The sequence below is a fragment of the Primulina tabacum genome, chromosome 18 (genome assembly GCF_025594145.1).
Source record: "Primulina tabacum isolate GXHZ01 chromosome 18, ASM2559414v2, whole genome shotgun sequence".
NCBI classification, from domain to species: domain Eukaryota; kingdom Viridiplantae; phylum Streptophyta; class Magnoliopsida; order Lamiales; family Gesneriaceae; genus Primulina; species Primulina tabacum.
This window is the reverse complement of record NC_134567.1, coordinates 20,268,810-20,296,229: the sequence shown is the minus strand read 5'-3', so window position 1 is coordinate 20,296,229 and position 27,420 is coordinate 20,268,810. Positions and strand designations below refer to the sequence as shown.

General features: G+C 36.4%; 1 protein-coding gene across 6 annotated transcripts; it reads right to left on the bottom strand.

Moving 5' to 3' along the window:
* Positions 1–7,575: 7,575 nt before the first annotated feature.
* On the bottom strand, positions 7,576–26,784 carry LOC142533575 (5'-3' exoribonuclease 3-like). Of its 6 annotated transcripts, none has more exons than XM_075640400.1 (23): positions 26,421–26,784; positions 26,221–26,323; positions 25,888–25,964; positions 25,615–25,794; positions 25,417–25,536; positions 25,259–25,321; positions 24,792–24,908; positions 24,215–24,379; positions 23,949–24,026; positions 17,734–17,811; positions 17,330–17,410; positions 17,168–17,236; positions 16,978–17,073; positions 16,780–16,872; positions 11,227–11,300; positions 11,069–11,145; positions 10,945–10,985; positions 10,378–10,452; positions 10,074–10,231; positions 9,243–9,347; positions 9,070–9,145; positions 8,612–8,694; positions 7,576–8,329 (listed from the first exon to the last, which is right to left on the bottom strand). In XM_075640400.1, exons 1-23 carry the CDS (start codon positions 26,622–26,624, stop codon positions 7,915–7,917), a joined length of 2,628 nt encoding a protein of 875 aa, XP_075496515.1. In that variant the 5' UTR covers positions 26,625–26,784; the 3' UTR covers positions 7,576–7,914. The 6 variants fall into 6 exon arrangements, with proteins under 6 accessions (XP_075496515.1, XP_075496513.1, XP_075496516.1 ...); XM_075640398.1 differs by having other exon boundaries at positions 11,227–11,355; positions 16,802–16,872; XM_075640401.1 differs by having other exon boundaries at positions 11,227–11,310; positions 16,802–16,872.
* Between the last annotated feature and the right edge of the window lie 636 nt (positions 26,785–27,420).

The window sequence follows — 27,420 nt, the reverse complement described above, 5'->3', positions numbered from 1 at the left end:
TTTTCAAAATACACATAAATCCCATCTCCATAAATACCAAGTGTTTGACAAAAGATGTGACATAATTTTCTTGTTCAAAACATGAACCAAGGTGCAATACTCAAAACCATTTTAACAAAATATAATTCTCCAAACTTTGGCACATGCACCTTCCATGCCTCGACACTTCTATCGCTATTCCTTTTTACCTGCATCACATGACATAACTGGAATGAGTTTACAAAACTCAGTAAGTGGAACTTTCAATAACAATTACATATACAATAGTGTAAAGAAAGGAATCATTACAATAGAACCATAGGAAATGCCATCGTTCAATGGAATATATAGATAACAATTATAAGATGGCATTCTATCAACCATTTCTTTCATTTTCCTTGGATGACATTGATAAGTCATCCGTCGATGGTATACATGTACATTTCAATCAAAATCAGTCACTGTACATGTTAAATGTTGATCAACTTCCGTTATGTGGGTTTAGAAGTGCTAGAAGCACCACCACTACCATATAACTATCAAGCCATAAAAAGAACCATTGAATCATTGTATCAAACATGTGGTGTGCATGTAATTAGAACTAGCTCCTTTCTTAGCAATTGACATCACAATTCCTTTCCTTTTCTTTCAATCAATGAACCATTACATAACAAGTATATAATCAATGGATTAAAGGAGCTAGGAACAATAACAACATCATTCATCATACATATAGGCCATGAGATGCATTCAAGGAAAAATCCCACTTACAACCAATAGAACTTGTTGTGATAGCTTCTTGGTGGTTGATCCTACAACACAAGATCAAGAATATACTATTAACTACACATCTTCAACTTATAAATTACCATTCAGGCCTAAACCACCATTCCCTTCACTTCAACCAAATACCCAAAAGATAAATTCCCTTACCTTGGTTACTTGCTCTGGAGGATATGAAGATCACACCTCCAACTTGAAGATTCAAACCTTGGAAAGAAAGGAATTAAGTGAAGAAATGAAGAACCCTAGTTCCTAAGTCGATGGTTGCAAGAGGGAAGAGAGAAATGACTAACTTATTGGCTTAGAAACTCTTAAAAATATGTTTTCTACGCCAAAGACACGGACCCCGTGCCCCCCTCCGTGTATAGGTCCGTGTACACACGGAAAATCATCCATTTTTCCTTGCCAGACCCGGACCCCGTGTAGGGGTCCGTGTGGGGTCCATGTACCCTCGGTCCAAGGGCCAAAACTTTACTTTTTCTTCCGAATTAGCCAAAGTGGATAAACATGAAAGTTGTAGCCCTATGTCTTTTCTTGAAGCTCCCCAAATTTCAGGTCATTTGGAGGTCTGAGTAAAGAGTTATGACCATTCTACCAAAATTTGTCAATGCAGGAACAACTGAAACACACGACACACTTCGGGCCACTTTTGACTCATCTTCCTCAACTCTTTGAACAAAACTCAAAATAAGAAAGTTGTAGCCTTGGATCTTAGCTTTCTAATGCAATTGGCCTCATGCCATTTGGATCAAAATCCCATTCATTATGCTAAAAACCGTAACAGATACCAAAATTTTCATACCGTTTCTGCACCCCAATTACCTATTTGGCTCAAACCATCCAAACCATCAATCCAACTCCCAACATTATACCTTCATGACAACAACTCCTCAAATACACAACCATCTACTTAACTATACCAAAACCATACAATAAATAACCATGAATACAATGCAATAACCATATTGATGCTATAACATGCAATACCAACCCTTCCATCAACTATACTCATAAACCATAAAAATAACCATGATCAATAATAACTTAACCATATATCCATAACACCAAACCATAGAATAACATCATTGACAATAGAAAGATAAAAGGTTGGGATATTACAATATCTACAATATTGGTGGTAAGCATGAGATAAAAAAATTCTTGTCACAAGTGGGATCAAATTAAGCAACAATTAAAGTTACCAAAGAAGTGGCAGTTTTACCATGCTCTAGTATTTTGACCAAATCTCTTAAAATTCCTTAGTCAAACTGGTTAAAAAAATATACCACAATTCAAACAACTCAGATATCTACATGTTTTATTTTATGTGGAGAAGAAAATTCAGATGGGAAGATTTTCAAAAGTGATGTGTATTAAAATATTAATTTTTTGGAACACCAATGAAGACTTATGTGTAAAAAATAATATTTTATTTGTGGTTGTCTCCCCAAATTTGGCTATAAATAGGGGTGCATTGTAATGTATTGAGATATCCCTCATTTTATGAACAAACCTTTGAGTTCATAATATTTCTCTATTTGTTTTTCCTTTATTTCTTCATTTAAATATAATTAGCATGTTAAATTCATATTCAAAGTTTTACACTTTGAATAATGAGTAGCTAACTTCCCAAAGTTGAGATGAAAAGGTGAAACTCTTGGCATGCTAATAAGGTTATTAAAAGATAAGAATCTATGTTTTATATTATTTAATCATTATTTATTGTTTATGTTATATTTATTTCTTTAAGTATTATTATTATACCCTACTTATAAGTGGGAGTTTTGATTTATTGTTGCTATATGTTACACTAAATTCTTGGAACCATTTAAATGTTAGTTTGGTATTACCAACCTATTTAAAGTGGATGCCTTGATTTATTATATAATTATATCATAATATTAATTTCTTGGTATCATTTAAATGTTTGTTTGGTTTTACCAACCATTTAAAGTGGATGGCTTGATTTATTATTTATTAATATCATAATATTCATTTCTTGGTACTATTTAAATGTTTTTTGGTTTTACCACCATTTAAAGTGGGAACCTTGATTTAGTGTTTACAAATATATATATAGCACAATAAATACTTGACAACATTTACAAGTTTTGATATATATTATATACTTATAAGATAAAAATATATTACATAATAAAAATATGATTATTTAATATATATTGGAACCATTTTATTAAGTGGATTTCAATAATGTTCATTAATGTTAACTTTATTAAAATACCAAGAGTGGATCCTTTAATCTCAACTACTTAAATTAAAATTTGAACAATTAAAAATTACCAATTAAAGATTCAAACCATTAAAGAAAAAAAAAACAAAAATAAAAACAAAAACAAAAAGACATTGTAGTAGACTTGTAATTACCTTAGCTTCCCTGTGGATATGATATTCGGACTCATCGAATTATACTACTTGTTGACAACCTGCTCTTGGGAGTGCAACAATCAAAGTCGCAACAGCAGTCCAGGATTTCTTGTAAGAAATCCTGGTGAAATTAAAAGGAACAAATCAAGATTAGTTATTAATTATCAAGAAATTAATAAGATTCTGGAGTTTGATGGGTACTTTATACCGAGTAGAGAACATCTAATTAGTTTCATACGCAATGCAAATATATTCTCTAAATTCTATTGTAAGTCTGGATTTTATCAGATTAGAATGCAGGAAGAAAACAAGAAACTTACAGCTTTCTCCACACCACAAAGACACTATATATGGAAAGTATTACCAATGAGATTGGCTAATTCACCGCAGATATTTCATAGGAAAATGGATAATCTCTTTAAAGATTATTTCAAATTTATGTTTGTTTATATTGATGATGTTTTAATCGTATCTAAAAATATTGAGGAACATATAAAGCACTTAGAAATCTTTTCTAATGTTTGCAAAAAAGAAGGACTGGTTCTATCAGAAAAGAAAGCAGTCATTGTCACAAGAAAGATTGAATTCCTCGGAGTAGAAATCGATGAGTTAGGAATAATTTTGCAGGACCATATAGTAGGAAAAGTGCAAAATTTTCCAAACGAGTTAAAATAAAAGAAACAACTTCAAAGTTTTCTAGGAGTTGTTAATTTTGCTGATATGTTTATTAAAAACCTAGCAAAAGCACAGAAAAATATTCAGTCCATTACTAAAAAAAGAAGCAAAATTTATATGAACGAAAGAACACACACAGGGACTTAATCAACTAAATGAGATTTGTAAAAATCTTTCGAAATGGCTATTCCTCATGATGAAAATGATATGGTATTGTATACAGATGTCAGTGATCATTGGTGAGCGGCAGTTTTAACCAAGCTCACACCAGAAGGAGAACGGTCGTGCAGATATTGCAGTGGACTTTTCTCGGATGCAGAAGCCATAAGATGACATATCAACTGAAAAGGAATTTTATGAAGTAAAAAAGGCTTTTGAAAAATGACCATTATTTTTACTTGCAAAGAAATTTGCTCTAAAAGTTGATAACACACAGGTGAAAGTTTTCTTAAGGAATAGAATAGAATCTAAACCTGAGAAGGCAAGATTATTAAGATGGCAAGCTCTATGTCAAAATTATATTTTTGATATTGCTATTATAAAATCTCATGAAAATATTCTTGTAGATTTTTTAACAAGATATAGACAGCGGTGATATCGATGTCATCATGAAAATGCAGAGGCATTTGAGCGAACACCTTGAAATGCTTCAAACCGAGTTCAACAAGCTGGCCTTAAATGCAGAAGTTACGGGAAGGCTACAACAAGCCGATAAGAGAGTTGTCTCTGATCGAATTATAGGATGTTTACAGGCTTATACTCAGTTATGGTCTATAATACAAAGGCATATCCTCCAAGGCATTGAGAAGTCACTGGTTTTCCAAATGGAGAGTTTTCGAGTACATGACTCTATACCAAGAGCAGGGATTCCAATACCCATATCACAAGTGTTAAGTCGGGATCATCTCCAGATGAGTCGACTGAAACAAAAATTGTGACTCCAGATCCATATCTCGAGTCTTCAAGTCAACCCTTCACCTCGTGGATTGAAGAGGGAAAGATCAACCTTAGACCTAATACTGACAATGGTAAATCAAAGGTTGATACTAATGAAACTAATATTTCTCCATTTCAGGTTTACCAACAAAGATGGGATAAATTTAAAACAAGAGTAGGCATTAACCCAACTATAATCAGGGTTGATGTTTCAGGGAAATATCATAGGGTATGGATGAAACGAAATTCATATCCAAAAGAGGTTAAAGCTTGGTATGAATTTGGGGCTCTTGCCTCAGTTTATACCACATCACCCAGCTTCCCAGAAATTTCAAGACTACCTAAATGGATTCAGGAAGCTTATCATGAAACATGGGCGAATAATGATTATTTGTCTAGAGGAGATATTCTGGAGTTATACTTCTTCAGTACATCCCCAGAACCAGCTGGGAAAGGCTCACACGAAGTCTTTCATTTCATCAAGTTAAGGAGGCCAGATATGAATGTTCAAAAATTCATTAAATATCCTCCGACAGAAGAAACACCCCTTGTTGCTTCAATAACTGAAGACGACATTTCTACCAGAAGAACATGGGGTTTATGGGTATGTCTAACCGAGATGGATAAAGTCAAGTTTCCGTTTAAATTTTATCATAATTTAGTAAACGGATCATTCATGTTAAATAACATGACAGGAAAAACAACAAGTTTTGCAGAAGATTTATTCGAAAAGAAGAGAAATCTTTTGTAAAATAGTAAGCTGCCGGAGAGTAAAGAAACTCGTAAGAAATTCTGCAACATGGCTCGTGTGGGAATATGGTTAGAACTGATATGCCTAGAATGCCCAAATCAAAAGGAGCCAGAATTTGACAAGGGCTTCAAACCTAGGTCAGAGAAGAAGCATCTTGCTGAGACATGACCACATGGTGAAGGACCACAATCACGCTTTTCCTGGGGAAATCAAAAGTTTAAGATTCCTCGACAAAAATAAGTGGACATCTAAATACCATCACTTTTCCTTGGGGATTACAAAAGTCGAAAGATTCCCCGACAGGAGATAGTGGGCATGTTACTAACCAACTAAATGAACAAGAGAACTTGGACCCAATTACACATATAAATAAAGAGTAAATGTGAACTAGTAAAATACACAAGAACAAAGTCGGAACCTGAAGAAAATGTACTATACATATTTGAAGGTTTCTAAAAGACACATCAAGAAAATAAGAAAACAGCTGATAAATTTCAAAGCCTTCTACAAAAGACTAAAGGAAGCAGGAAATGAGATATCAGCTGACATAATCCAGACGCATATATACTATTTATGCCAGGAGATAAAAGCTTAAGAACAAGTTGTTTCTAGATTGATAATCTAGAAAAAGACAATATAAGAAAATTAGATAGACCACTCAACCACTCCCTCGAACACACTCAGAAGATAATGCCAACCATAGCTGGAGGCATTAAAGAAAAGTTATGGCAAGAGTTTGAAGTCCGCAATACAAATCCGCCCGAGACTTCTATAAATAAGGAGGCTGAAAGAAGATGAAGGCATCACTCAACCACTTCGTTTTTCTTCAAAATAATTTGTAATATTTTCTCTTTCAAGTTTATGTGTGCTTTAAGTTCGGCTACAATAAGTAGCTAAACAAGTTTCTCATCCTCTACAGGAGGTTACTATGTAATAATAATTTGGTATGTTTGAATAAAAGAACCGCTTTTTGTCCCTCTCATGTATTAGTTTCAAATTGAATTATTTTACTATACACCCTGAGGTAGGAAACGAAATAGGGTTGTGCTAGATGTTGTTGAAGGAATCTGCGTCAGGAACCATCTGTTGCGACTGCGTGGTTAGACTGTGAGGAGCAGTCTGTAAAAACCGATGGATATAACCCGACGGCACTTTGGTCAAAGAGGTAAATAATTTAATTTATTATACGGAAGCATGATGGGCCAAAAAGAAAAAAAAAGATGTTTTTGAAAATTTTAGAAAATTGAGGAGTTAAAACAAAGAAATGAAGGGGTGGGGGGAGTAAGAAAAAAGTTGAGAATGAAAATGAGGAGTGAATACAAATTTGCCCATCTAACAATTTACTCATCAAACTAATTGTTATTTTTATCTATTTATATTTTGTGTTCTTTTTCCACTTTATCAGATCAAGTAATATTCATTCGCATCTTCTTACTTTTTATTCCTAGTTAAAACATTATTTCTAAAATCAATCAAAATAATTTATATATGAAAGACAATTACCATATTTCTCTTTCAAAATAAAATGTTACTGATCAGTTTTTTTTATTTTGTACAAAATGTTCATTAACATAATCTAAAAAAAAACCCTTACACCATAGAAAAAAGGAACAAACTATACACAAATTACTATCTAACATCTAGCATGTATTTGCTTAAAATGAATGGAGTTCAAAATAATATTTTGAATTACAAACTATAAAATTAATCAAGAGCATATCAAATACTAGCAATTGTGATATACACAATGCTAATACGATAATTGATAATATAGATTTTACCCAAAAAAGGAAAGAGAATGCGGGATATGCTCCATGAAAAATCTAGCGTATTATGCTCGCGCCGTAGAATAATTACTGTAACTTGTCTTTTATTTACCTAGATTCTCATGCAATTTCATGATGAAAGAATCATCAAAGGAAAAGTTCACCAGTACAGTACAGAAACACCTTCGGTAAAATCATGCTCAACCATTATTGTGCTGATTTGATTATACAATTTATACTCGTCTCAGGATCGGACAGGTAAAATGCTTGCAGAGTTTTTTCTTTGATAAAAATCATAAGGAAGGTTAAAAACAAGAGTTATAATCAATGGAATAAATAAAATCCATGTCAAAACCTTGCTCCCGAAACAAAAATCACAGCTCGTTTTGTTAAAACTGATGCCAATATCAGCTCAACTGTAAAGGGGAAAAAAGGTTTATCAATAACAAACATGAGTTCCCAGGCCTGTAATATGGGGACTTTCAATTATATTGTACATCTGAAGCCAAACACTTTCCATTTGGATTCAATGAATTGTGTTTGCTCTACCGCATGTGGTCATTTTTGGTATAGAAATGGAATTCCAGGTGAAGATAGCAGATATGGGCAAGGGAAACTTCAGAATATTCAAGCACAAAATCACACGGGACATATAATTTGCTGTGATGCAATGGCATTCAATTTTCTCCTTTTACGTTGGGCCCTCCTCTTTTGAGATCTACTTCTTTTGGGTTTTCGACTGTCTCCATGGGTGCTGGCCGAGGATGATCCAGCAACTAAAGAATGTGCATCGGCTCGGGAGGATACAGCTACTGAGGTCTGAGAGCTGGCGGAGGCAGATTCGGCAACTAAGTATTGATAAGATATTGCCATCATAGGTCGTACTGTGGCTCGTAAGGGAGGAGTGGGTGGTAAGGGCCTGGATAGGACGTTGGAGGGGGAGGGGCCAGCAACGAAGGGATGAGAGCTGGCTAAAGCAGATTCAGCATCTAAGGGTTGGGCCGATATTGCTACTGTAGATCGTCCTTCCAAAGGAGGAGGGGGTGGCGAGGGCCTGGATAACATATAACGTGACATTAGTTCGGCAAAATTCTTGGCCAAATTTAAAAAAAAAATTAAAAATCATGAGAGCGTATCAACACATTAAGCTGTAAATAGATATTATCTATATTTTTGAAATGGGAACCCAAACCAATGGACTCTGCAAGCTGAATGGTTTTGACCTCCTGTCTTTTTAGGATGAGTAAATGAGTTTTAATGCCTTGACACTGACTTTACGATGAAAAATAGAAATCGTTATCAAGCCGAGGGTGTGAAGAACAGGTAGGTTTTTTACCTTCTGGCAAACCTGCGGTGATCAATAGCCTTTCTCTTGCGCCTAATGAAACTTGGAAGTAGCAATTCATGCCTGCTAATAGACTGTTCAAAGAGTGTAAGATTAGATACAGCTAAATAAAAGCCCGAACAAGTTCGACTTTAAGGTCAAACAAGCCAAAGCAGTGCAGAGAAGATTAGCTCATAAGATATGTGGAACTGGAGATGAATTACAAAGTTCTGATTTACTCCCAAAATCAGAACACATTCGAGTTTAACCTGTGTTTCGAAATCCCTTTGCTTTTAATCAGAAATTGAACAAAAAGGAGATGACTATTATAACCAAGCAGTAAAAGTAACAATCTAAAATTTAAAAAACTCAAGTCATCTATTTCACTAGTACAAATTTTGGAAGAAATTTCTTGCTGGCTAATGTGATATATCAGATGAAACACAAAGCACAGAATATAGGTTGCATACCATTTCAGGCATGGTCACTCCTTCTGGTAGTCTCGCGATGTGAGGATGAAAAGTTGGAAACTTGTAGAAGACCGATCTAAAAAATTAGATTAGATAGATCATGAGCTGAAGACAAAACACACAGCTTTGAACTATGACAAAGCAAACTTAAGCTTTTTAAATAAATGACATACATCACTCTATTTTTCATGATCATCTCCATGTCACAGAAAGGGGAAGAGATTTCAGCGGGACAAATGGGCTTATTGCAGAGGTAGATATAACCGTTCATTCCACTACTGCGAGACATTATCAGAACCAACTGAGAGTCAATTAATTAGAAAAATAATTATTTTTAAATTGCCAATTAGTAAAACATTTATCACCACCTACACAAAAAAAAATCTAGTTCTCCACAGTTGCTTGACACGGAAAAATGCCCACAAATTAAGGTAGCACACCGAAGCCCATGTATGCACAGAACAGATCAGAAAACCACAAATGGAAGTCACCCTTCTAGATTTACAAACAATAAAACTTGCTGTAGCTCTGGTTTATCCAATTTCATCCAACTAACTTTCCAACTATCATGATCTCAAATAAATGGTATTGTCCAATTTTCCGTGTGCATTCCATTAGCATGGTCCTGATTCCATAAAAAACTCATTAGCATGGATCTACATATAGCAGCTAAGCCTCTGCCCCAAACCCGCCTCCGGTTACCTTTCATTTCAAAACAGCTTCATAGCAGAGTGTGTAGTGATAAAAATATAAGCCAGTCAGATTGAGCACGCAAAATATAACTAGCTACAACAGCTAAATCTTATTACTTCAAATTTTTTTTTTTTGCAGGTTTAGGGAATGGTCCAACTACCGATCTACTTTTGTAAAATTGAACCAGGAATGACATCCAAGTCCAACTTCCTCAAATCCTTCCTGAGCAGATGCAGATCAATTTGTATACAAGGAATAACAATGATTAAGCAAACTTAGTTCCCAAACCCAAGATTTTAATGACATCTTACCTGGATTTAGGATTAATTTTCCTCTTCACTTTTACTTTATTCAACTTCGGATTATTTTTGTTCCGCTCCGAGAAGGCAGATATTTTTGCCGCTAAGGGATGTGACTCATGAACAAAAAGTCTATCAAGGCCCAAAGTGTTCCTCCACTTCTCTTCATCCTGAATTCCACGATATTGGTCAGAAATTACATAACCGTGATGAAACAGAAATCAGAGACAACTATATTAAAAGCATTTTTCAAGACCAAGAGGTAGGATGTCGAGGATATTTCAATATCAAAGCAATTATTAGGCCTGGGTGTTACCGTCAATGTATGTTGCACTTTTGAAATTTCGTTAAGAAGCCGGCATTCATCAATAAAAGGTAGCTTACAAATAGCCTGCCAGTCAAGAAAGAAAATAAGATGAGTCAGCCCCTTGACAAATCGTAATGCTAGAGGCAAGCATGAAATCTCACACAAGTCAAACTGTTTCAGCTTTTCATTTTTTATCTTCACCAAAACTTGTTTGGACATAGAGAGTCAAGTTAGGATTTTGTTTCGCTTCATTATTATTATTTACTTGTAAGTCAGTGAACTGAGTTAGAGCAGATCGTTCAAACTATTCTCCTACGATATTCCATCATACATATAGACTGCCTAAAAATGTCCGTATTTCAAACAGCTTAATTATCAAAACATTGAAGGGCCACATCTAAGCTTGTTTGTTCTAAAATGCAAAATGCAGATTCAATGTAGAAATCCTTCTGATTAGAGACTGAATTGCAGCCTCACAACAGGCAATTAATTCATTCAACCCATAATCAGTGCAGCAGGGAAACTTCTCTCGTGCAGATAATACTATGAAATGTTGACAGAGTGACTGAATCATGCCTGCCAAGCTGGCTTCCCCACGTTCAATTCGAGCTCAAAATCTACATAAAAAGTTCAAAATTTTCCGATCACAAAAATATTGTAAAGAGAAAAGGAGAAGCTTGTTATTTAAAATATAGCATACCAGTAGGATAAAAATCCAAAATAGGGGATGATGGATCAATCATTAATTTCCTGTAGAACAATGGAAGTGCTTGTCCGCTGCATAAACGCAAGTTTAGTAACAACTTAATTCTTGAACTGAGAATTGAGATTATTCGAAAACTAAAAATTGATCTAAACCTGGCAGCAGGGAGCACACCCATTAATTGGCTGAAAGGTTTAAAGGGTTTTCCCAGGGAAAAATGGATTTTGAGCTGGCCAAGACTACGAAAATCAGAAGCAAATGGAGCATAATGATAGGGATAAAACCTGAGATAAAAAATAATTAATTGTGCAAAATAGCAAAAAAGTTTAACATGAGTGGATTTACACTAAAACGAAATTTACAAATTCGATGTGCATGTTAGATAAACATTTTAAAATTAGTCAACAACTGTAAACACTCATCCCACTAAGTGTAGTCGACGGTATGGATCCCCCTATGCCACTTTGTTTGATCCCCTACTTATCCTGTTGCCACCACAATTTCATACACTAAAAAATTTCTGCAAATACAATTGAAAGTATCCTATCACTATGCTAGTCCCTAGCCTAAGCTACTCACAATACTCAACAAAAATAACTGAATGTCTATCCCCCTTCCCTCTCCTCTCATTTATTATTCTTTTATTCTCCCCTTCCACTTGCAGGGTAACTGCCTATGGGCCTTCCTGATTTGGGCCTTAATCTTGTTAGATATAGGGGACCATTAATAATTGGGTCCGTAACATTATCATCCTCCTTGAAATTAGCCTTGAGGTTTTCAAGGTTACCCTTTTGCTTGGCTTCGTGATTCCAGTTTGAGAATCTCATGCTGTCAACTTGAACTTCAACTTCTATGCATGATGTGTCACACACCCCACCAACCGGAACATAAAAAGCAATTCATGGATAGAGCATGACAAAAACTTTGGACAGAGATATGCTGCCTTTTTCCAGGGTCAGAGAACACAATGCTCCCTCCCACTTCTCCAAATGTTTCCTCTGCCTGCAGAAATGGTGACTTCGTTCCCCCTATCCCATTTCTTGTTAGCATCATCACAATCACGATAACAAGGGAAAAACCTTTTTCATCTCCTACAGCCAATGTGATTGTTGAACCCCCAGTGTTTATGGTAAAAATATGCACTTTAACAGCATGACTCAAGATAGTTTGATCCCTATGTCATCACAGGATACCACAATTATAACAAGTACCAAAATGTTTTTGTATACAAAACCAAAACCACCTGCTTCCTTATTGTTACGAGGATTAAAATAATTTGTTTCAGCTTCCACCAAGTATTGCCCAAAAGATTTTGCCTTGGGACGGGAGAAAATAAGTTCCAAGTGTGATTACAAAAGAGAATCATATTCATCATGCATGGCTCTGACCCAATTCGGATCCTTCAGTGCATGGGTGACAGAGGACAGCTCACAAGGCTATGGTGCAGGCCATATTTTGGGTTGGACTTAAGGATACTAAGGATGTGGATTTAGATAGTTCTCTTAGTTATGTTGAGCATCCGGTGCAAATTCTTGATCGTAAAGAGAAGCAACTTAGGAACAAGATGATTCAACTGGTTTTGGTGCATTGGAGTATACATGGAAGGGAAAAAGCTACATAGGAGTTAGAGGCTAGAATACGTCAAGAATGGGCTCACTTGTTTGGATATAATGAATTACTCCATATACTCTGATTTCCCTATATGTTATCAGTGATGATGATGATGATGATGATGAATGAATAAAATTTATTTAGTTTAGTCAAAAGATTGACACATAAATAATTTTCTCTTTCCAGTAATCTATTTAATGTCTAAATAAGTTGAAATGAAATAAATAAAAATACATCAAACAATAATAATTTAATGAAATGAATTTTATTATCCTACAAATGAAATTTATATAAATTTATATGGAACAATACAAACACATAAAATAGACTTATAAAATAATATAATGAGTAAATAAAATAAGGAAATTTAAGAAAACTTTATATGAAATAACAGTTTTTCAATAAAAATGTATTAAAAAAAACAAAATACATATTTAGGTTAATTTTGATGATAAAAATAATAAATAAAAGATCGTAAAATAAAATGTTATTTTAATTAATTTATATTATTAATTAATTTTAATAGCAAATAGGTGTCACCAAGTTAAACCAACACATATTATACCAAAGCACCTGAAACTTATATAAGGGTGGATGAAAAATATGGCAAATTGAGTGAGAAACCAAATTACACAAGTAACCTTGGACAACTTTCTTGTTTTCTTCGTATGTTAACTCGATTGAAGTAAATAACAATCATTTATAGCTTCATATCATAAATCACCTAAACCCGTAAGAGCAGCATCATATTCCTATTTTGGAGAAGTTAAGACACTGCAGAATACAAGAAAATAAAATAACTTCATAACTCTTTACTCTTAGCTCATTTTTCATTTTTTTGGAAAATAACTTATGCAAGAAAATCCATCATTTTTTTAAATAAATACATCTGTAATAAAATACATTTATGTGTAACTTGCACTCTCCGCAAAATATTTCAGCATAACGCTATACAGGAAAAGGAAATAAACGATACTAGACATAATATCAATCACAATTTAAGAGATTTTTTTTCTGGAAGCAGCCCAATAATTTTTTCAATTTTCTTAAAGAATCTATCATGTTCCGAACAGAAAGCGTGTTATGAAAAGAATAGCAACGACAAACAGCACTCGTCATTTTCTCAGTTCGATCTGAATTTATAAATGGGACAAACTTCAAGATCTGATAATTTCGCATTCTTGCTGAAAGTTATCCACATTCTAAGCAACCTCAAATGGGAGTTTTGTTTCGCAGAAATCAGATTTCTACTTATTCTGCTCTTCAAGGAAAAACACTCAGATGTTTCGGCCACAGATTCACCAGCAAAAGTTCTACACTGGCTTTTGTTTTTCTTTGGGTGGCTCAATTTTCTCATGGGGAGCCGGAAGCAACCAATGTCAGTCATTAGTGAGTGGTAAGGTGGAAGTATTTGTTTACACAATGATGACTATGACCATTAATAAGTGTATTGAAGAACACTTATCTATAATGCTTTCGACACCGTCTATTTTCCAAACTCTAGGTGTTTCAACAACACTAAGTTGTATTTGACTTAGAAATTATCATTAATCGAGTAAAAAAGTGGCGTGTTTGATACCATCACCGTACACTAATACATCATCATCATTATCACATAACATTCCCGTTAATTGTGAGGTCGGCTACATGGATATTAGTTCTCTAAACTAAGAGATTTTCTCACATGTGAATTTCTTAAGTCAAGATCTAAGATATCATTATCCACCTTTATTCAAATTTTCAATGGACTGTCATCCTATTATTTCCATTAACCTGTCAATCTAAGATATGTCAGATTGGGACCGTGGTTGATCTCCTCTTCGAATGATCAAACTATGTTAGACGTCTCTCCCTAATCTTATCCTTTATGGGGCTACACCAAAATAGTTTATAATCCTTTCATTCCCAAATCTATACTTGCGTGTTTTGATACACATCCATCTTAACATACGCATCTTTGCTACCGTCATCTTATGCATATGTAGTCTTGTAGTAACCCAACCCTCCGATCCATAAAGTATAGCTGGTCGAACAATAATATTATAACAATTTTCTTTCAATATCGCAGACATTCTTCTATCGCATAATACTCGTGATGTCATCCTCCATTTCATCCACCATGCTTTAATCATATGATTTATATCCACTCTAATGTCCACATTCTTTTGGATAATAGAGACCCTAAATAACGAAAATCTTTTCATACTATGTGATTTCTCGACCTTCAATCTCAATTGGGCTAACAATTCGTCTAAATTCATGACCAAAGTTACAAGCTAAATATTCCATGACTAATTCTAAAACATTTAATCTCAAGAGCTTCAAGCCATCTATTTAATTTTTTAATTACACCTTTAGTTTCGTATATCGGAATAATATCATATGCAAACAACATACACCATGGTACCTCATCCTAATATGTTCCGTTAGCTCATTCCATAACCAAAACAAATAGATAAGGGCTTAAAACCGATCCTTGATGAAATCCTCTTACCACAGGAAATTCGCATGGCATCCTTCCAACAGACATAATACTTGTTACAATACCTTCATACATATTTTTTTTAATGATCTCGATGTGGCATCGAAGTACATGCTTCCTTTTAAGTAACTACCAAATTAATTCTCTAGGCACTCTATCATAAGCTTTCTCTAAGTCAATAAAATACCATATGCAGGCTCTTCTGTTCTTTATATTTCTCTAATCAATAAAATAGCTTCCATTGTAGACCTACATGGCATAAAACCAAATTTGTTCTTCGACATAACAGTGATACTCCCAAGTATCGTTCTATCACTCGCTCCTATAGCTTCATCATATGGCTCATAAGCTTAATCCCTCTATATTTTGAACAGTCATTTATATCTCCTTTATGCTTATAAATTGGTACTACAATACTATGTCTCCAAGATTCTTGCATTTTCGTAGTATCTAGAATCCTATTAAAGAGCCTAGTCAGCCATTGAATCACAACTTCTCCTAGACATTTCCATACCTCAATTCGTATCTCAACCGGTCTAACTATCTTCCTCGGTTTCATCCTCTTCACTGTCTGTTACTTCCTTAGCACTAGCTCTACGATGAGACACTAAATGTCTTACTTCATGCATCTCATATCTACCCACGCTTAACTCCTTCGTACTTGTCCCATTGAGTAAGTTCTTAAAGTAGTCCATCCACCTATCTAGGATAGCTTTATCTTGCATTAAAACTCTATCATCTCCATGCTTGATATACCTGATATGTCGCAAGTTTTTGGTGTTTCGATCATTGGCTTTTGCTATCTTAAAAATATATTTATCTCCTTCTTTAGCACATGACCTATCATACAAATCATTATAAGCTCTTTTCTTAGCATCTCCTATTGCTCTACTACCGAGTTTCTTTACTTGTCTATGCAGCTCATACAATCCTTGGACTCTAGCTTCTTGCCAGTTCTTGAACCTTATTTTGTTTTCCCTAATGGCTTGTTGCACCTCATTGTTCCACCACCATTTCTCCTTGTCGTGCCGTCCTTTCCCTTTAGCCTCTCCAAGTATGTCCCTCACCCCATTCCTTATATGGTTAGCCACGAGTTCAAATAACTCAGAGGTATCGGTCTTATTCTTAAGTCTTACATCCTCACATCCTTCGAAGACTAACTGACTATCTAAAATCTTATTTCCAAGAGAGTGGCATACATCTCCCTTCATAGAACACCGTATGATTCTCGGTCTAATCTGACCTTTGTTTGCTGTGCTTCTACTCTTACACTAATACAAAACTATCCAAGTTCCAAGCGAACAACAGGATGCCTAAAGCACATCACAGTGGATCTAAGGCAAGATTAGAATTTTGTAGACGTCTAAAGCACACCATGATGGATCTTAGGCGTGGTTTTAGAATCTTATCATTTGTACACCAAGCACATCCTTGCAGTTAGATCAATATGATGCATACTGAAGCTATCTAAAATTTTCTTAATTTACTTTACATCACAAGAAATATTTTGTATCAAGTTTAATGGTTGTTTCATTTGTTTTCTGCACCTGTTTTTCAACAGACTACAAGTTTATAAGAAAATATCAAGAACGGCCTTCACAACAGTTAAGATAACCAAGTAGCAGAAGAGAACAAACCATTGCCAGGAGCATACACCTTCATAATAATAATGCATAACCCAACTGATCCCTTCAACATATTTCAAGACCTGTGTCAAATAAACGACATTCAAAAGAATGTAAAATAATATATCAGCATTGAAGGACTAGAAGATCCATCAATCAACTAACTTATAATATTTATATTTGCTTACAGCATGTTTAGTAACACTCTCACGGTCTTCAGCTGTTTGAACCTCAAATTTTTCATTGTAGTATCTCTCCTTCCAACCAACTTCTCCTAATTTAACCTGAAGAGACAATTTGTCATACTGTGAGTGGTAAACAAAAGGTTGACCATGTCTAATGCAAATTAGGATAAACAACAGAAGACGGTTATGTGACCTTGTCCAGGATCCTAGCTTCAGACGCCACATGATTGGAGGAAATGACACTCTCTTTCTCACTGGAATGCTTCATAAGTCGGCAATACAGTCTTAGCATCAACATTATCATTTTCCATCAATAGTTGTAAGATACAATTTGAATGCATGAAAAACTACACACATTTTCCGGATTGTGTCCCTCCACACTCACGTTATCAGGGACGAGTCCAGTCCCATCGCCCATTTCTGATGTTCTTTGCTTCTGAAATAATAAAATGTTTCAAATAAAATACCGTGGAAAAAATAAAAGAGGGTCATGTCATACATTTCAATTTTATGAACACCTCAACCAGGAATGTCCTCACAAACTAGTGGGAAAAATACAAGTCGTAGGATGGCAACAATCAGAAATCAGAAATCCAAATTTGTGTAACCCATCCACCTCAATAGCCATAGCCCCTTAAACATCAAACAAGAACAAGTACAAAACAACTAAAGTAAAGTATCTTGACCTTAGAGCCCATTGAAAGAAGCCTGATTCCAAACAATTTCAAGTGAGCTCATGCACTAATATGGGAATAATACCTTCCTCCGCATCCTAAAAGTTGAAACCTCACGTGAAGCGATAACTTGTAAAAAGTGTTCCAATCTTTCCAAATTTACCTTCATATTAAACATAGACACTCAGTCAGTAAACATCAAATTACAAAGGGGGATTTATAACTCTTGTTAGATTGTGATTGTCATATTCAAATTATGATGCAAATAGTTTTCTCCGGAGTGAGTTCTTATGTCTTTCAAATGGGCGTGTGAATGAAGTCCAAAATATGGTTCTGTATATCCAATCCAGCATTCTGTGAGAATAAATATTCATACATCAAGTATTAAGTCATATGGAAAATCCTCTCTTAAAGAATAGGTTTCAAGTTAAGACATTTATACAACCTATAACTAATATGGTCACTTTAAGTGGAGATAACGTGAAAAATTGTTAAATCTATTGTCATAAAAGCGTAACTGATGAATAATCAACAGCATATGTAAATCTTCAACATTAAATATGTTAGGGAATTATGTAAAGAAGGGCCCAATTTTAAGTTTGTATACTCTAGAAGGCCCAAAAGAGATGTTCACGTGGGGGAGGGGGAAGGGAATTAAAGAGAGAGAGGGTTGGGAGTTGGTTATTCAGAAATCAGTCTTGTATTAGCTTGTGCTAGGGGTCCTCTACAGAGATATTCTCTGGGGAAAGTTACTCTCATACTTCATATTTCATTACTCATTTCATCGTTGATTTTCTTATCTCATCTATTTTGCTATCCTGTATTTCGATCTGTAATTCCATTTCATAGAACCAACTAACAAATTGATTCGACCCACCAGATAAAAAGAGACAACATGGCTACAACTCAATCGGAAGCTAAGGCTGAAGCAATGGAGAAAATGGTCCTGAATATGCCTTACAGCATGATTGCGATGCAGGAAAAGAGGAAAACAACACTTCTTTCACGGCTGCGATGGCCAAAATCGCGGAATCTCAGGGAACCAACTTGGCCAAGTTGGCGGGCTTGACGACTCACAGGCACGATTGGAAGAGTGGATGGGTATGAAGAAGGGCGATGACCATGAGGTACAAAGGGATATGGAGAAACAATCGGTTATGAATGAGGACGCCATGGGTCATGAGAGTTTAGGAGAAGGGGCACCAGTTTCTTACGAGGAGACAAAGGTGTATGTGGATGAAGAGTGGAAACAAGTATTATGACGAGTTGAGATACCAGGATTTGACGGAGTGAATCCTCGAGAGTGGCTGGGAAAATTTGAGCAGTACTTCAAAATACATGGGACGCCACCCAATAGCCGTATCAATATCGCCCACATGTATTTGGATTACAATGGTTCCGTTGGTATCAAACAAGAATCACTAACATGAGTTGGGATCGATTTGCTGAGGAGTTGATCAAAAGATAGAGTGGGTGAAGGGTTGTCAACCCTTTTGAATTATTGTCTTCATTAAAACAGGAAAACATTCATTAGAGGCATATATCGAGCAATTTGAAGTGTTGTCACAAGCGGGAGATATGTCTGAGGACTTGTGTCAAGGATTTTTATTGAGCGGCGTGCAGGAAGGAATTCATAACCGCATCAGTATCCATGAACCTCGCACAATCATGAGGGCTATGGGATTGGCAGGGGCTATTGACGAAGAGATGTATGGCAATTACCAACTTGGCTGGGCGAAAAGAGTTGATCAGGGAGGCAGGGGTTTGCCGAACCCAACACCAAAATTCACAGACCATATCACGACAATCCATAGTGGCCGGAGGAAATTTCAATGCGGAGAAAAGAGGAGTGCAGAAACCGAGGGATGGGCGATTATGCTTTAAATGTGGGGAATCATATAGCCCACTGCATAAATGCACTAATAAATCTTTGAGAGTGACGTTTTGGGGGAGGTCGAAGAAGAGGGGTAAGCGGCGTTGCACGACCAGTTGATTGTTACTGGCGAGGGCGAAAAATGGAGGAAACGCAAAGAATGTGTAACGCTGGAATTACCCATGTTCTCTATCGGGGGATTTTTGCAGCCGCAAACAATGAAATTGAAGGGTAACATAGGGATGAAGAAGTCGTGGTAATGGTAGATAGTGGTGCTAGCGATTACTTTGTGTCGAAGACGTTGGTTGAAAAATTGAGAGTTAAGGTGGATGAATCAATAAGATTTGGGGTCTTTTTAGGTGATGAATGTGAAGTTTCTTGCAAGGAAGCCTGTCCAGGATTAAGTATAGATCTGGGGGTTGTAAATCGAATATTGTGAGACATTTGTTCGAACTAGGGGGTGTGGATGTGATTCTTGGGATTAACTGGTTGCGAACATTAGGGGAGGTGAATGTGGAAATGTTCGCATAACGATCAAGAAGTGATTTTGCAAAAAGATCCTACTTTGCAAAGAACAATAACTTCTCTTCGACTTAACAAAGACCACTGATATTGAGTTTTCTGGTGCACTCTTTGAGTTGAACAAATCTGAAGACAAAGGAGATGACATGCTAAGAATGCAGCTACAGTCAGAAGCACTCCAAAAAGTTTTATCTAACTTTGGTGGGGTATTTGAGAATCCACAAAGTTTATACCTAGTAAAAGGAGTCGAGACCATGCCATACACATTAAGGAAGGAAGCGGGCCAGTTCAGATACGTCCCTATCATTACGCTCATTTCCAAAAAGATGAAATTGAGAAACTAGTAGCCGAAATGTTTGCTGCTGGGGTGATACAACCCAGTTTCAGTCCATATTCGAGCCCTGTAATTTTAGAAAATGGGAGTTGGCAGCTTTGTGTGGATTACAAGGCTTTGAGTGATCACTATACCGGATAATTATCACATTCCAGTCATTGAGGAGTTGTTGGATCAGTTGCATGGAGCTGTGTATTTTTCAAAGTTGGATCTTAGATCCGGTTGTAACCAAATTAAAGTGTGGGCCGAAGATGTAGCTAAAACTGTTTAGACAGTGGTGCTAGCCATAATTTTGTGTCAAGGACGTTGGTTGAAAAATTGGGAGTGGAGGTGGATGAATCAATGCATGTCCAGAATTAAGTATAGGTATGGGTGTGTGTAAAGCGAATATTGTGAGAGATTTGTTCGAACTAGGGGGTGTGGATGTGATTCTCGGGGTAGACTGGTTGCGAACATTAGGGGAGATGAAAGTGGATTGGGTAAATCACTTCTTGATCGTTGTGCAAAAATTTCATCCTCATCTTCAGGCATCCTACTTTGAAAAAGACAATAACTTCTCTTCGTTTCATAACAAAGACCACTGATATTGAATTTTGTGGTGCACTCTTTGCCATGAATAAATCTGAAGACAAAGAAGATGACATGCTAAGAATGCAGCGACAGTCAGCAGCACTCCAAAAAGTTTTATCTAACTTTGGTGGGGTATTTGAGAATCCACGGAGTTTATACCTAGTAAAAGGAGTTAGGATCATGCCATACGAATTAGGGAAGGATGCGGGCCGGTTCAGATACGTCTTTATCGTTAACGCTCATTGCCAAAAAGATGAAATTGAGAAACTAGTAGCCGAATGCTTGCTGCTGGGGTGATACAACCCAGTTACGGTCCATATTTGAGCCCTGTAATTTTATTTTAAAAAAAATAGGAGTTGGCAGTTTTGTGTGGATTATAAGGCTTTGAGTGATCACTATACCGGATAACTATCACATTCCAGTCATTGAGGAGTTGTTGGATGAGTTGCCTGAAGCTTGTGTATTTTTCAAAGTTGGATCTTAGGTCCGATTATCACCAAATTAGAGTGCAAGCCAAAGATGTAGCTAAAACTGTTTTTCGCACCCATGTGGGGAAACATGAGTCCCTTGTGATGCCATTTGGATTGAAAACATGACCCACTGACTTTTCGGGTCACGATGACTATGTTTTGAGACCGTTTTTGAGAAAATTTGTATCTGTGTTTTTTCATGATATACTTATCTTTAGAAAAGGGTGGCTGAAGCATTTAAATCATATTCAAATGGTGTTGAAGGTGTCGATCGAGAACAAGTTGTTGAATCAAAAGAAGTGTTTTTGGGCTCAAGGAAATTGAGTACTTGGGCCCATCTAATATATGAGAAGGGAGTGGCAGTGGATCAAAAAAAAAGGTGTGTGTGTGTGAAAGAGTGGCATACCTAACAAATGTCAAGGGAGTCGGGGGTTTATTGGGCTTCACGAGGTACTACAGGAAGTTAATTCGAGATATGGCAAGATAGCAAAACTTTTGACTGAGTTATGAGGAAGAATAATTTCAGGTGGACAAAGGAGGAGGAAGGTGCGTTTGATGAGCTTAAGAAGAAGATCAGTTCTGAACCCGAGTTGCGATTACTGGATTTTACACAGGAATTTGTGATAAGAGTGTGAAGCTTCAAGGAGAGTAATAGGGGTGGTTTTATCACCAGAAGGAAGACCCACTGCTTTTTTCAGCAAAGCTAGAGCTGAAAGAGCATTGGCTAAGTCCACATATGAAAAAAAGCTAATGGCTTTGGTGTCGGCAATTTAACATTGGAGGCCATATCGATTGGGGAGAAAGTTTCTGGTCATGACCGATCATAAATCGCTTAGGAGATTGCTACGACAGCATGTAACAACTCATGACCAACAGTATTGGCTAGCAAAACTCATGGGATACCGGATATGAATTTGACGTAAAGTACAGACCAGGGATAAACAATGGGGCAGCTGATGCCTTGTCAAGAAGGGTCGAGGAAGTGGAGTTGAGCAGTATATCAGTGCGCCATTGTGGATAGAGTTAGCGGATGTTAAGAAGGCGGTGCATAATGATCCTCAGCTAAAAGTAATTCTTGTGAAAATAAACAATGGGAAGGGGGAAGTTTCAGGATATGAAGTGGTTGAAGATTTTTTTGTCTTATAAAGGCAGAATGGTGGTGCCGAAGGGGTCCAGTTGGGTTGACAAAATCATGGCAGAATGTCATGTAACACCACTGGGGGCTCAACTCTGGGGATTTCAGGACATTGAGGAGAATAGCCAATAATTTTTTTTGGAAAGGAATGAAGGACAATGTATACAAGTTTGTGGCTGAACATGTTGAATGCCAGCGCCAAAAATATCAAGCCACCAAACCCGCAGGACTCTTATAGCCCCTCCCAATACCTACTGCAATTTGGGAGGATATATCCATTGACTTTATCACGGGATTACCTAAATCTAAAGGGTATGAAGTGATATTGGTTGTGGTGGATCGTCTGTCGAAGTACGCTCCCTTTATTTTGCTTAAACACCCATATGCAGCTTAAACAGTGGCTGAGTGTTTTATAAAGTAAGTAGTGAAGTTGCATGGTCCCTAACTCAATTGTGAGTGATCAAGATTCAATTTTCTTAAGCAATTTCTGGTCGGAGTTGTTCAAAATGCAAGGAACAAAACTAAAGACGAGCTCATCCTGTCATCGTGAAATTAAGGCCACATAAGCAGCAGTCTGTTTGTAGAACGGTTAATCAGAAACTAGCGCCAAAGTTTTAAGGCCCATTCAAAATAATAGAAAAGGTGGGGAATGTCGCAAACAAGCTGCAGTTACCTCTAGGTTCTCGCATACATCCAGTGTTTCATGCATCATGCCTAAAAAAACAGTGGTAAATGCATTAAAAGCATAACAGATTCTGCTGGGAGCAGACACCAATCATGTCATGGAATTTGACCCTGAGAAGGTGTTGGGACAGAGGTACGAGAAGATGGGTGGTGAACAGAGACTTCAATTTTTGATTAAATGGGCAAGCCGAGCTGTAGAGGATGCAACCTGGGAAGGCGCTGAACAGTTTGTTTCTCAATTTCCAAGTTTCAGCCTCGAGGACAAGGCTGTTGTTGGGAGGGAGGTATCGTTAGGAATTATGTAAATAAGGGCCTAATATTAAGTTTGCATACTCCAGAAGGCCCATAAAAGATGTTCATGGTGGGGAGGAGGAAGGGAATTAAAAGAGAGAGGGTCGGGGAGTTGGTTATTCAGAAATCATATTGAGTCTTGTACTAGCTTGTGCTAGGGGTCCTGTACAGTAATATTCTCTGGGGAAATTTACTCTCATACTTCATATTTCATAACTTATTTCATCATTGATTTTCTTATCTCATCTATTTTGTTATCCTGTATTTCAATCTGTAATGTCATTCCATAGAACCAGCTAACAAAATATTAGCCCTATGGAAGGCTCACAACGAGGAGGCAAGAAGTAGGGAAGCGTATTCCAGGTACCACAATTAAATATTTGCAAGAGCTAACAAAATAAGTAATTACATTATCACATACCTCAAAAGAATCAGTAAGGTAACCACCCATCCGAATAAACTCTTTTCTGTAGACACGCATAAGCAAGCTGATAGCTCCCTGTAAAAAAATTCATAGAGAAACAACAAGATGAGATCAAGGGTACAATTTGTGGAGGCTTGCGTCACCAGAGTTTAATTTCCCCAAGGTTAGGAATGAGGAAGCAGTTGCAATGCAACTGATACTAAATGCACTATAGTATAAAATCAAGAAGTTCATACAGGTAAAAGGATCTGTAATATGCTGACCTCTGATATATCTAATGATGGCACATGAGGTATAAAGTCATTTCCGACAAATACACACATGAGAACGAAATCATCTACTAATCGCTCGGTATCTACTTTAACTCTTGGATTTGGTATTTTCAGGTGTTCTGCCAATCCTTCCCTCAGTATCCACAAATTGAATAACTGAAACAGAAAAAGAAAACACACGCCAAAGAAAATTAACCCAATGTTTTGAATGTTGTTGTACTAATTAAATTATTCAAATATGTATAAGCAAGCAACATCTTGCTAAAGCATGGATAAGTACACAGGTATCTTGCTTAAGCAACATACTGCAGATTCATCAACAACCCAAAATCTTGGGATTCGGGATTCACTAAAAAACATGACCTGTAAACATTTTATTCCTTCCATAATACTTTAGAATACCCAAAACACTTTGAAAATGGCATCACACATATACACTAGTTTCCTTTGACAATAAAATGTGAAAAATTGCAAGGAACAACAAAAACAAGCCATGACACAAAATCAATGGAAACTAACCACTGCATGTTAGGAGATTTACATAAATGTAAAATTAAAAGAAAGAAACCTGGAATTTTTGTCTCGCTAAATGGGATTCCAGTTGTCGATACGGACCAGCACGTTGCTTCAGGTTATGAACTTCTGCTTTATTTTTCCTCTTGGGATCTTTGTGTTTTCTAGAAACCTAGACGATTTAAAAAGTCATGGTAAGCTACTAATACAATGCAATAGCGACATGAAGGCAATGCTTGACAGTCAAAACCGAACTGAGGGATTGGATAAGTTGGAAAATATAAAATTTCAACTCCATTCAACCATCCTACAAAGCCATTAAAACTCAAAAGTGACGACGAGTAACAAAATTGCACTCCACAAGTTTGTGTGCCTGTTTAGGAGGCACATTCTCTTTGATGTGGACAGTTAAATGTGATGAAATAGTCAAAACTAGATCAAATTCCTTTTCTATGAAGGAATGCAAGTAAAATAACAGTACAATCTCTATATTTGAAAGGTAGCGCATAAGGCCTAACATACCTCTCTTAGAATAGAGAAGTGAACCTCATGGGCAGCCAAACCAAGCATGATCAAATCTGCATCCTGATATGATGGCACCGCGAGTCAATAAATGATATGTGTTTCCTACATACCAAACAATGAGAACATGAGACTCAGTGAAACAAAAAAGTACTTACCAGTCCATATAAACAATGTCGTGTGTTTGGATCGAATCCTGGAATATTTCTTTGCAGCCGAATGTAAGACATAATTTTATGCTCTCCCTCAACAGGGACACTGGCATCAGAAAGGATCACCTATAATCATTGAACAAGCAGTCTCAAGAGGGTAATGGCTGGCTTCTTGCAATTAAAAAGCAAAGGTCCCATTTTTACCTCGATCCCTTGCCAACCTGGATCATGGTTCATCCTCAAATTTATATAATACCGAAGAGCAGATGACAGTAATTCCATAAATTCAGTCCCAGGGGTAATTACATTTGAATCTAAACCTTCAGTTCCCCGAGATGTACCTTCCTTTGTGCAGCTACCTCTCAGTTTATCCGTTATTGAGGCCTAATAACAACCATAATCCAATTTCTATTTCTCTCACTAAACCAAAGAGAATTAAATTAAAATCCCTGATACTAAAGAAATCGTAAGACTCACCTCATCAGCCGCATCTTTAGCGGTTCTGAATCGTCTAGCACGCTGCTGATTCATCTTGGCCCTCGGTGCCACACCATCTACACACAAATCATTGCCCAACAGTACCCACCAAGTCAATTTCTACTCAAGATAAATTTACTAATCACATGTAGCTGGCGAGCTAGAAAAGTTAGTCCTTTAAAGGTTCAAGAAGAACCGAAAAAAATTTCTACCAAGTACCACCAAATTAATAGCACATAAATTCACGACAAAGCAACTTCATCACAATTCTAAAAACAATAGATACAGTATTCGAATAGAAACAAATTCACTGCGAGCAAGCAGCAAACTAACCAATTGCCATGTACAGAAGCTTGCGAGGCCTGATCAATGAAAATATTCGATCAACGTACTTAAACACCGACTTAAACACTTGATCATAACTCTCCGGAGAAGCCTACACTAATTAAACGTCCATAACTAATGAGATTGCAAAAAACTCAAACCATTTACATCAACTTCAGCATGAATGCTATTCGTGTGCACGAAAATACCAAATTTTCGGGATGAAAGCAGGGGTGAATAATGTTGTTCATGTCGAGATAGAGATTGTCGAACTCCATGCCATTGGGGTTCGGCCTCGTGGTATCAACAGGGACTTTAACGCCGTTAATGAAGGTGGGAGGATCTTCCGTCACGTCCACTACTGCATCCGGGAACGTATTACATAACCACCGGTAAAACGCCGGGATTCCCATTGTTGAGGAGAGCCAGCAACTCGGCCGTGAAATTCGAGCCGGATTCTACGAAGATTTTTTATTAGGGTTTAATGAGAGCTAAGAAGAGAAGCCGTGATGTTGGAAGTTGGAACTAAAGCGCCGCCCCTACATTGTTCAAGTTGAGCTTTAACAAAATTTCGAAATTTCGTATATGGAGTTCGATTGCCAAAAAAATAAATGCACAAAAAATTGAAATATATTTATTTTATATTTGTGTTAATTAATTAATAAATTATTCAAATTTGTGAACGATTCGCAAACTAACTAACAAAATAATTTGGATTCGAATTCTATTAAAAAAATTTGAACATATTTGAGTTTAAGATAACTTTATGAATCAAATTTTTATTTTATTTTGATGAAAAAATTTGTGGTCGGCTCAATTTGTTTGCATCAATCGATTTTGTTGTTATCTAGAGCTTCAAGCATTCAATGTATTATAACCGTGTTTGCTAATTATTTCAACGTTCATTCATATTGTAAAAGCATTATCGAACAAAAAAAATTATTGGTCGTATGAAGGATCGGTTCTAACACCAGCGAGGGTGCTTCAAACACAATATTCTCCATGAGTTTCAATAGCTCGTGTTATAAGAATATAAACACCGATGAATTAGATCGATGTTTGGTTTTAAACTAAGCGAAAAATACTAGAAATAGTTCTTCGTTAAGAAAGCTGATTAATTTAATAGTATTTTTCCTTGTGTGAAATGAATAACTGAAATAAGGGGATCACTTCTTGCATATATCAGTTCAATTATGGTGAGAACTGAAC

Excerpts from the sequence above, each read along its gene's own strand:
- LOC142533575 (XM_075640398.1), bottom strand. The coding sequence starts at position 26,624 with ATGGGAATCCCGGCGTTTTACCGGTGGTTATGTAATACGTTCCCGGAT. Across the intron at positions 10,986-11,068 it reads TTTGGATTTTTATCCTACTG|ATTTTGAGCTCGAATTGAAC; the intron begins GTATGCTATATT and ends CTTTTTATGTAG. Across the intron at positions 8,330-8,611 it reads CACCGCAGGTTTGCCAGAAG|GCCCTCGCCACCCCCTCCTC; the intron begins GTAAAAAACCTA and ends TATGTTATCCAG.